This window comes from Rhodnius prolixus, unplaced genomic scaffold (genome assembly GCF_049639745.1).
Source record: "Rhodnius prolixus isolate KJV_2025 unplaced genomic scaffold, Rpr scaffold_9, whole genome shotgun sequence".
Classification (NCBI taxonomy): domain Eukaryota; kingdom Metazoa; phylum Arthropoda; class Insecta; order Hemiptera; family Reduviidae; genus Rhodnius; species Rhodnius prolixus.
In genome coordinates this window covers 15,678,474-15,690,609 of record NW_027411604.1, presented here as the reverse complement: position 1 = coordinate 15,690,609, position 12,136 = coordinate 15,678,474, and the positions used below count along the sequence as shown (strand labels likewise).

The 12,136-nt window shown below is 35.4% G+C and overlaps 1 protein-coding gene across 6 annotated transcripts in view; it reads left to right on the top strand.

Annotated features, from left to right (window-relative positions):
• Nucleotides 1–12,136, top strand: part of Mid1 (calcium-permeable channel component Mid1) — a 150,398-nt gene that overhangs the window by 47,405 nt on the left and 90,857 nt on the right. For all 6 annotated transcript variants that reach the window (XM_074128383.1, XM_074128381.1, XM_074128379.1 and 3 more), the window contains one exon: nucleotides 10,760–11,391. In XM_074128383.1, the coding sequence (XP_073984484.1) occupies nucleotides 10,837–11,391 (555 nt within the window). In that variant the 5' untranslated portion in view covers nucleotides 10,760–10,836. The remainder of the gene's footprint in view (nucleotides 1–10,759; nucleotides 11,392–12,136) is intronic.

The following is a 12,136-nucleotide window of genomic DNA, read 5'->3' as shown; positions in this document are numbered from 1 at the left end:
AAATTTCTTTTATTAACCATTAAATAAAAAATCCAAGGCCTAAGACCTGGAATCGAACCCAGTACCAACAATACATATTAGCTTTACAGGTACTCATCTCTAACCGCTCGGCTACAGTGGCGCCTGAACGGAAGCGACTAACAAACGTACTTTACTTATAAATTCCTTTCAGCCATTAAATAAAGTCCAAAAGCTTGACGGGAAATCAAACCCAGTACCGCATTACACATTAGCTTTGCGAGTCCTCGAGGTTTAAGCGCCACCATTATAACTGACAATAACCTTTTTGAGCAAATCGGCCTAACGGAAGTGCCATATTCCCTCTTGACGAGTATTGCAAGAGAAACAGTAATAATTAGAAAAAAAGGAGCTACATTAAAAGTATTCGGTACTATCGTACTAATACAGTAAAACATCGTTTCCCAACCTTTTTTGGCTCGCGTACCACTTGGTAGTACATCGTGCTAAATTGTACAACTTCGTAAAAATGATTGTATTTCGCGAAATTTGTTATTCCGCGTGTGTTATTTTATTATTATTACCTCTATTTGTATAGAGATACAATGTATCTGTTACAAAGGAGTTCCAAGTTCATGTTCACTTTATAAACTATGTAAAGTGTAAGATCTTAATTTTAAAACTTTTTTTAAATAATTAAAAATTGCGTACATATTTTTATCTTCAAAATTATTAATTAATTTACAAAGTTCTTCTTTAGGATTATTATATTTGTTTATACGGAGTGGGATTCTAAAACTTTCATAGACTGGGCAGCTGATAAACAAATAATGTTTCCAGCTTGTCCTTATTACACATTAAACAATGATCTTTGGGTTCGATTGTATAAATTACATAATTGATTTTAAATTATATCATTTACGAAGATATAGGTTTCGTGACCTTAAATTGTTAAACTTGGGATTCAAGATTTGCGAGGAATCGGTCAAATAAAAACAAACTCGTCTTTTTGCCAACGTTTCGACAAATATATTGTCCTCTTCAGGGCCTGGATATTACAAATACACAAATACAAACAATTTAGAGAATCAGTAAAATCATTAATAAAAAAAATAAACAGTAAAATACAATAAATCCTTTATAATTATTGAAAACTTACGTGGCTATGCGGGTTGGTTGAGTTACAGAAACTAAGAGCCAGAACTGGAGAAGCAGGTATATATATATATAGAAGACAGATATAGAAGACAATATATTAACCTGAAGAAGACAATATATTTGTCGAAACGTTGGCAAAAAGACGAGTTGTTTTATTTGACCGATTCCTCACCAATCTTGAATCCTAAGTATATCATTTACTTTATTTAAATCAGTTAAGTGCGAATGTTCCCTGTTTTATTATAGAAATTCAATGCAATTCTATTGAGCATTCTAATTCTAGAAGGGGTTTGAAATCCCAATTATCATTTGTGTTTTCGGGTTTTGGAAAATACTCCATGAAAGACAATTTTAATCCTGTTAAATGTGCTATTATATTTTCTCGTATATCTTGAGATAGATTAACCTTATTACTGTACATATTAACTACTTTACTGTATAATATTATTAATTAAAATAATTTTTATGAGTTATTGAATAAAAAACGTTTATATGATTTTTTTATTTTATTTTTAACGTCCGCCATTGTTGATTATTTTTCGTGTACCTTCAACCACATTTTGGGAAACGCTGAGTAAACCAACATAAATAAAACTGTCAAGACAGAATGAAATTTAGGAAAATATAATTCTTTGATTTTGAAAACGACGTCTTACTTTGGGGCACTGTTTTAGGTACCGTTTATAACCCAAGGTTTTAGTTGCATAGCTTTATTTACTCTGATGGTACCAGTAATTATGATATTAGTACCTATTACCAAACCGTATAACTGTCTCCCACTGTTACCTGTTCATCCCCCAAAGAGATATTGGGCTTCCTGCCATATAGGTTGTTAAGACTCCCAGATATATCACCGTTTGAATCCATCCATACAACAGCGCATTCTTTTAATATCTTTGAGGGATAAATTCCCATTTCGACGGAAATTACGTGAATAACTCTTACCAATCTCTTGAACACTTTATGAAGTAATAACTCTACTTCCTGGGATCCCATATCACCACGTAGCTCTCTATCATTCACTTACTAGAGTACTCGGACCCAACTCATATAGCTCCCCTTAGTGCTTTCCTTTATTTCCCATATAATTGTCCTTTTTCGTTTGTACGCATTGTTGAGGAAACATCGAATTTCTTTAGCTCCTTCCTTAGTTGACTGAGGTGTGACCCCAAAAAATATTTAAGCTGAACGAACTTGTACTCTCTACATTGCGATAGAAATGTTGATCTTTAACGTTTTGATTTTACCTTTTTTTTCCTTTATCAAAGTTTTGGATTTCAATATTGTACATGTTCAGTTTAGCCGAATTAATTTTGATATAATTTGTTTCTGACACGATTTCCTTTTACCGCAATTTACGATATTAAATTTCTTGAAACTTTCAATTTACACCAAAAATTTGATTTTTGAATACTTATTTCCGTTATTGAGTTATGTTTTCACAAACACACCACGTTTGTGTTTCTAAATCAAGAAATTCTGTTTTTAAAATTAAATCTTGTCATAAATATTATGACAGTATACGTCATAAATATTATGACAGTATACGTCATAAATATTATGACAGCGTACGCAATTTTGAGCCGTTCATTGCACGAAACAATTAACTGCATTTCTATTAATCATAGCTTTTAATATATTTATTATAAATTTCCCAAATAATAAAGATTAACTCCATTAAATGACAAAAATTTTGTTGGCCATTGAATAATAAATAATTTATTTCAGAAGCCATTTTGATGAAATTCCGGTTTATAATACAAATTCAAATAAATTTACCGTTATCATTCAGCTCCTGCTACTAAATTTAAGTTGAATTGTCGCAACGATTCACATTAGAGCATAGAGTTAATCAAAATGACTTCTGAAATAAATTATTTATTATTCAATGGCCAAACAATTTTGAAGTTTAATGGTGTTAATTCCAATGCTCTAATGTAAATCGTTGCAATAATTCAACTCAAATTCTGTAGCAGGCGCTTGAATGATAACGGTACATTTATTGGAATTTAAATTATAAACGCTTTCTTGGAACCCTCACACTAGACTTAAAAGAACAGAATTGAATAGACGCTATCGACTACTTAAAAGACTCTTAGACGATAGATCAAAACTCTCTCTGGACAACTAAAGATTAATTTACACTTCTATTTTGAAACCCATCTGTGCGTATAGAATAGAGTTGTGTGGTGCAACCAAACGCTCCAATCTCCAAAGGATCCAATCGCTACAATCTAAAATACTTCGAACTATCGTAAACGTTCCATTTTATGCCTCCAACCTGACTATACACACTGACCTTAACATTGATTTTGTCACACAAGTTGCTAAAACAAGATACAGTAAACTCCATTTCAACCTGCAATCTCATATAAATCTTCTAGCTCAAAATCTTCCTTCAAGAACCCTTCTTGGCAACCTGGACAAGACGTGTTAAAAGACAGTGGCCTCGTGATCTCCTCTCTAGTGAAGAGAGTGACTAACCATATAATGTTTTAGAGGGTTACCACTGGGTAACTTCTCCACTCATTTACTTCTACTGTTCACTGTTATCATTGTTACTTATAACGCTAACGCGGTGATTGTAGCACAATAAACGCACAAAAAACAATGTACATTATTTCATCGTATTTCTCCGCTTTTTGGTTTTATGGAGTTAATCGAGTTGTGTGCAGTGAACGGCTCATTAATTGAGTAAAAGGACATGAGTGACTTTTGAAAAAGAACTCAGTGGTATCACTTCATGGTGTTGGAATTAGTGAAGATGATCATGAGGCCACTGACGCTTCAGTCGTCTAAAGGGAGTATTAGGACAAGGTTAGGTTTGACAGCTGTTCTACAAGAGGATTGTGATGATAGGATAAGGAGTGGCGGAATTTCATCCAGTCGACTGATTTTGGCCAAAAATCTTTATCTTTTGGCACTTTAATGGAATCTCAAATTTCGAATAGCTGCGTTTTATTGTGTTTGTTTACGAGTTACCAATTTGAAAAAAACAAAATACACTTTTTAAGTCTCAGGGGGGCCTCAAAATGGATACTTCCGACGCTAACCCAAAATTGAGAGTATGAGGAGAGAAAACAACTAATCGATTAATCAATCCATGGAATGCTATAGTTTTATAATTTATATGGAATAAAACAAATGAAACATCCACATATGAACAGCAGAAATTGTGGTAACATTATTTTTTGGAGTTATATCTCAGTGTGAGCTTGTCGTTAGTGTGAATGGCAGGGGTGTAGTGGTTTGGTATGAGATCAAAGTCTCGTTTTATTGCCCCCTAACGCTATCAGCGATACCATCATCGTCCTACCGTGCGCAGTATATAAGAACTATTCTATTTTTGCCACCAGATAGCTCGCTATTTATTAGCCAAGTTAGTTGTTCTAGTTGCAAATTTTATTCTGCGTATTTATAAATATATAATGGAAATAGTATTTTAAACTGACCTTTACTTATTTCAACAATTTTTTTTTTTGCCCTCAAATATTTGAATCAAGTTGACATTGGTAATTTCATTTTAATACTGAGTCATTACATTAATTTCCCCAAATCTAGGTAAAGGTAAAGCAAATTTTACAAATTACTTATTCCGTAAAAGAATTTAATGGCGGATTGCCAAAGTATCTTCCTCAGCACTACTTGATTACTTCCTCTTCTTAGGAGGAAGCTATGCAAACGTAAAGAATATTTGATATTGGAGCCGATCACTGCACAACACGATTAACTCCATAAAACATTGAAGTGGAGAAATGCGATAAAATAATGTACATTGTTTTCTAAAATTCCGGTTTATAATACAAATTCAAATAAATTTACCGTTATCATTCAGCTCCTGCTACTAAATTTAAGTTGAATTGTCGCAACGATTCACATTAGAGCATAGAGTTAATCAAAATGACTTCTGAAATAAATTATTTATTATTCAATGGCCAAACAATTTTGAAGTTTAATGGTGTTAATCTTTATTATTTAGGAAATTTATTATAAATATAAAAAGCTGCGACTGAACCAAGTGTTCACAAATCTCTATACCAAACTGATTTACGACTTCTTATGAAGGACGATAGTCCGAAAATCCGTCAGGAATGGATTAAAATCGACGGATAAACATCAAAGAAATACTACTTTTTTTTTGAGGTACTCAAAAAAACGAAATAATCATTCTTTGTTATTCAATTGTAAGAGCTAGACTCTCTGAGACAAGGTGAACGAATCAATTTGGATAATGGATCCAGTAAATGCAAACGTGTTTATTTTTAAATATTTTTCATGCAATCGCTCAACATTTCGGAAGGTAAATCTTCAAATATAGTCGTGGTAATGGTTAACCACTCAAGCTTTTGTTAGATCATTGAATTTAGAATGTTGGGTTTAATTTGAGATTTAGAATTGTGAACAATTTAAGCAATAAAAATTCAAATTGCTAAGATATTTTTTAATTTATTGTTCTGTGTTTATTTTTATTATTTATTACAAGGCACGTCGACATTTGAGATCATTAGGCGTCCATAGCTTCTTTTTTTTAATACACTTCCGGCCTCTGGTTCCAGTACGCTAATCACTTAGCTAATGTTTGTTGTACTTACAATTGTTTCCGTACCCGGAAGTAGACAATCTTTTTGTTTGTTAGTTATTATTGTCATATTTGTTAGCTTTAAGTAAGTTAGCTGCTAGTTCCAAAATGATATTTTTTGCAGCTGATTTATTATTTAGAGAAATATTTTCAGAAAGAAAAATATTTCTACATACCTTGGGAAATTGGTCACTCCATCGGTTTAGATCAGCATGTTCGAACACTAACATTTCAAGCACTAAATTTAAATTATCCCATCACACAACTCGTCTACAATGATTCAATTTGAAACTTAGAACACCATCATTCTCTTTATATTATATCTAAACTTGGACCCATTTTTGGTGAGCAATGCTTTGTTTACCTTAACTAACTCGTTTTGCCCTCCTATAAATAACCTAACCCTTTCTATTATATTCTATAGAACTACAAAATTATGAGAGGTCAGGTAGTTCGTCCACCATTTAACAATACCATAAAACCTGTCCAAACTTTAGAAATTCCAATCTTTTTACTAACATAAATTTTTCAAAGTATAATTTGAAGTATTTTATCGTATTCTAATTTTTGAAATGGAATAATTACTTTAAATTATTTAATCCCAACAAGTGCGCATCACTGTACGATATTAGCGATCGTTAGGAGCATCGCTAGGATTCAAAGTTACAATAAATTAATTTATAAAATGCATTCGTTCGGACTGTATCGACAAAAAGGCTTTTGTACATTCTAATAATTGGGGCAGAATTCAAAAAATATGTAGTGATGATTTCCACCTTAGGTAATTTAATGCCGGTCATGACTTGTTTCAGGTCAACTACGTTCTCCGATAGTTCAGTCACCATTCGCTTTTATCTATTAAATCTAGGTGGTTGAAAAAAAAAATTACAGATATACGAGGGTCGTTTGAAAAGTCCGTGCAAAAATAAAAATTACTTAATTTTTTGGGGTAAACCTTTTTTATTTTTCAACATAGTCTCCTTTTAGGCTTATACACTTCGTCCAACGCTGCTCTAGTTTGTTGACCCCTTCCGAATAATAGGATTTGTCCAAGTCTGAAAAATAGTCATTCGTTTCTGCAATCACCTCCTCGTTTGAATAAAATCTTTTTCCCGCCAGCCATTTCTTCATATTGGGGAACAAATAGTAGTCCGAGGGAGCCAAGTCTGGTGAATAGGGGGGATGTGAAACGAGTTGGAACCCTATTTCCATTAATTTTGCGACCACAACTGCTGAGGTGTGAGCTGGTGCGTTATCGTGATGGAAAAGGACTTTTTTGTGGGCCAATCGTGGGCGTTTTTCTTGCAGCTCGGTTTTCAAACGGTCCAATAACGATGAATAATATGCACCTGTAATAGTTTTACCCTTTTCCAGATAGTCGATGAGGATTATTCCTTGCGAATCCCAAAAGACGGTCGCCATAATCTTTCCGGCCGAAGGAACGGTCTTCGCCTTTTTTGGCGCAGATTCCCCCTTGGTAACCCATTGTTTAGATTGTTCTTTGGTCTCAGGAGTGTAGTGATGTATCCATGTTTCATCCACAGTGACGAAACGACGCTTAAAGTCCTGCGGATTCTTCTAGAACAGCTGCAAACCGTCCTTGCAACACTTCACACGATTTGAAAATCACTCGACTTCCTCGATTCAGACGAATGCCAAACACAAAGAAATAAACCGATCTGGCTGAAACTTGGTGTGTGTTTTTCCAAGAGATGCTACTAACTAAACATAACCTCGATACGCGCCACTAGTGCTATCTCTCTGACTTTGCACGGACTTTTCAAACGACCCTCGTAAAGGAGGATTTGTTTTTAAAGAAAATTTGGGTATTTTATCTTTTATAGAAAAAGAGAAAAAAAATTAATTCAATTTTGGTGTTTTTCATTGTTACGCTTTTTCGTGCACTTTTTGACGATCAACCTTTTATAGAACTGTTCCTACAGGACACTAACCCAATGAATTACGAAGACTATGAAAAACCACACTGACATTACTAATATTAAAAGTGATTACATATTTTCTTTTTTATGAATCGGAACAGATTTTTAATTAAGCAGCCGTTCCCTGCCACCATTTTTTGTTTTGTTTTATTGGTTGTTCATTTTTTTTTTTAAATACCAAATTAATTGAAATAATTAATCGATTGTTTGGAAATGAACAGTACTTGAATAATATCCTAGAGGCTGTGGTACCAACTAAAAAACAATGCAATATCAACAAGGCATTGTTCACCGTGACATGGACTACCTGTTTTATTATTTACCAGGAAATTATCCTCGAGCGTAAGTTAGATACTGCTTGTTCCTCTTCCTCTACTTTATAATATTTCAAGAGCATTAATTAGCACTAATTCCCATAATATTATTAAATGCACCTTATACCTCCATCATGATCTTGAAGTCTTTTATTTTATCCTCCTTCACTAGTTTAAATTCAACGTTGACAGCGCAGAGCATTCTGGGATGGATTGTGGAAAACTTTTCTGTAATCCATATTAAAAATAAAGGCATTTTCCTAACAGCTTTGTGAGATTTCTAATAGAATAAAATGCTCATTACGATAGCCGTGGTAAATGTTACAAATTGTATTCTTCATGAAAATGAACATTCTATGGACCGAAGGAGCGATTTCTTTTGATAAAGCCCAAAAGTTAAAACTGCAAAAAAAATATTTTAAAAAACCACAATAGCTCATTTTAAATCATATAAATTTGTGAAATACCGAGAAGTTACAACTATTCGTCAGCCAGAAAGGTTACCGTGGTCCTACCCATGAATGGGCAAGCTTTTAGAGCAGAGCTGATGAGTAGGCAAAAGAAATAAGAGATCTGTTACCATCTCTAGTTTTATTTTTAGTCACAATGAGTCTTAATATGACGCATGTTTTAAAAAAAAACGATTGTGAGTATATTAATAGTTTGTGAAAAATATGGAAAGTTAATGTTACTGTAATTAGAAGTCGGTATGGATGGTGAGGTTTGTGATGTCAAAGGGTGCATTGACTATCCTAAGATTGAATGCGATTGAGGTTTTGTGCGTTTAGCAATATCCCGTATGGTTCAAGTCCATAAGTCCCCGTTCTGGAACTAGAGGAGTGATGTAAAATGGAGTTTGGAGCGTTTGTCTAATAGTTTAACATCTGTGATTCAGTTCAGTTCTTTGGCGTCAGGTATGAGAGTTCCATGACAGTCTTTTGTCAAAATGGTGTCGTAGGTAATGGACTTCAGGATTTAAATCACAATTTACATTGGCACGCAAACAATAAGTTTAAAAAAAGAGCAAACTCTACTCAATTATAGTTATATAAATTGTTAGATCATGACGTGAGATCTGCTAATTTACTCAGAGAGGTGGTAGACACTCTCAATGGGTTTACCTTCTGTACGTTGGGCTCTCAAGCTGAGAGGGGAATGTCCTCTATGTGATCTTGAGGAGAAGGAAGATACTGTCCACTTTGTTGCCACCAGCCCCCTACCCTGTCGCCTATTCGTTTGGCAGTTTTGGGAGAGAGATATCTCTCTCTAGAATGATGAATGGTGTAGATTGGCTTCAACTGATCCATTGAGCAACTGAATCTTGGAAGTTTACGAGGAAAATTCCTCAATGAGAGCCGGTTTTTTGATTTTGTGGTCATCTATAATTTATCATTGATTACCCAATAATAGCAATTAAAATAATTAATGTATTTTCTCTCTTACCCTTCTTCTTATCCTTCCTTTCTGTATTTAAAACGACAGTTCATTGCCCTTTGTTTTATTAATTCTTCTGGAGGGTTTCTTCCCTCCTCTGATTTTAAGAAGATTATTATTATTATTATTTTTTTTTAAATGTTTTAAGGCGCGTCAACATCTAAGGTTATTGGCGCCCGGAGCTTTTTTCAGTGCACTGCCGGCCTCCGGACAGTGTTCTCTCGTTACAGACAACACTGTCCATCACCGGACAGTGAGCTGTAAGAAGCTCCTAGGAAGAGAAAATCTAAGGGTCATCAGCTGGGTTCGAACCCGGTACTTCCGCGTGAGAGTCCAGTACGCTAACCGCATAGCTAATCCCTTCCCTTAAAAGTATTAATATTATTATTTATTTTTTTTTACGTTTTGCGATGTCAAATTTTCAAAATTGGATCCATTCATATTTGTAGTTTTAAAGAAAATGCTTATTGGACGATTGCAAGAAGTGGTTAAATGTTTTATTTATTTATATTCTTAATAATGTTAATGGAAATATATTATTTGTATTATCAGGTCCAACTTAGCTCTATTTTGGAGGCTGTGGTGTTTAGTATCCATTTTCCAACCTCTATTGAATTAAAAACATCTTTAAAGAGTTTCCTGGAGTTTTTCCACTTTTTCTGTTGTTGTCACTCTAAAACTCCAGGTGCTTCTTAAACTTCTTTTCTACAGAAATGTCCAGTGAAAGAATAGGATCATTGTCCTTGGTGCAGGAGTAAAACTGTCTAAGAGCATCGCCTACGTTCTTTGCCAAATTCTGTAATTTAAATTGTAAAAAATTTTGAACTGTTGTACATTATTTGTGAATTAATTAAAAAAAAATGTACCTAAACGGGTGGACGAAATATTTTTGGCCACTATTTGAATCTTCTCGATTTTCACCAATTACTGCTCTTAAATTGAAATTCCATCGGATGTACTTCCCAAATAATAACAAGTCTTGTAATGCTTATATCTGGAATGAATTAGATTTCCATTACTGCATGTAGGCTGCTAAATAGAAAGATATCTTAAGTTTTCTTCCAACAATTTGGCGTACATGATATCCGTACAAGATTCACAGGGATGCTGTAAACTGAGAGCCTCATCACTGATAATTTAGTTACTATCGTTTTCAAAACCAGCATGTCGTTCCTCGTATCTACTAACTGGCAAATTCAATATTTTCATGATATAAGTTGATTATTCTTTCAGTAGTAACGACACTGCTTGTTGGGTTTCGTGATTACTATAGCTTTTGCATATTTTTTTGTTAATTTAAAATATAATTTAATTATTATGCAGTATATTTTAAAAGTTTTATTAATATTTGTTTTATTTTTTTGTGTGTGGAACAGGTATCAGCAGAAATGCCGGTGTCGCGGGGTGGGCTAGAAGCAGCGGGAGGTAAACTAACGGCAGTCCGTGGTGGACCATGCGATATAGTCGTCTCCTTGCCCCCTGTTTACTCTGCGTCGCCTTCATGCTGACGAAGACAGCACATACTGCCGTTAGTGAGACCACTGCGGGAAGCCGTCTGGCTGTAGCCGCCGTAACGCGTATACAATTACAAGAACTAGAAGTACACAATCTATTTAATAACAACAAGAATAGCCACCACCACCAGCAACAGCAGCAGACCATTAGCCGTAGCAGCCGCAGCAGCCGAAGTAGCAGCAGCAGCAGCAGCAACAGCAATAGTAACAGCCAGAACAGGACGGAGTGCCTTGCCCTGACCGAGTCTAGGGCCACGAGGATATGCCGAGGCCAGATGGATTGGAACGGTGTGTGTCTGGCCAACTGTGGCCGCAGGCTAGCTAGCACATTACCTTCACGCCCTATAAAAGAGGGCGCATGCCTCGAGGAGCTCAGGCGTTTAATCAGTCTAGACCAGCAGACTGCCGTTCTGGCCAAGAATCATGCGGAGGTGCTGTTAAGGTTCGATTGCCCTCAGCCCTACTCCGTCAAATTCCAATGTACCCAGTGCCAGGTCAGTGCTATATTATTCTTTTCTTTGACTAAATTTCACTTCTTCTTCTATTTTCAGCACCTCGAGCATTTCAGTCTTTCATGATTGAGCAAAGAATTAACTGTGCAGATTAATCCAATAATATCTCTTCTTTATTGTTATTATTTTTCTCCTAAATAACCAATGGTCGTGTCGTTTCCGATTGGCTGCTATTATTTAAGTACGCGTTGCCTGATCTGGGGATCACCAAGGGCACGGTGCGGCTCTCAGAGATTGGATCTGGAGGGAGCACGAGAAGAACTAGGTGATGTGTCTTGGGGTCAAACACAGTAAGGGTATGATTCCTTGGCTGTGTAAACAAAGAACCAAAGAAACTCTGTGCTTGGGCAGAAATCAGATTACCCTGGTTACAGGCCTATTCACGGGGTAATGGTAGGTCCAGCAAGCATCTGTACAAGTTGGGGGCTTATTAGCTGGGAACAATGGTGCAGATTGTGTCAGGAAGAGGAGGAGACGGCCACTCACTTGTTGTTCGACTGCGTTGCAATAGAAGTGGTTGCGCTATGAAACCTATGGATCTTTTGAAGTAGCGCAAAAAGAACTAGTAGGGAAAGTCCTCAACCTCTTCAGTAGGGGAGGGTTCGTAGCCTCTTGTGGCTGCGGTCCCGTCCCGTTTCTTAATCTAAGTACACGTTCTTATTTCAGTCTTGATTAGAGTGTCGGTTCATAACATTATTCCCTTATTATTGCTGGTCCGCGAGTAACA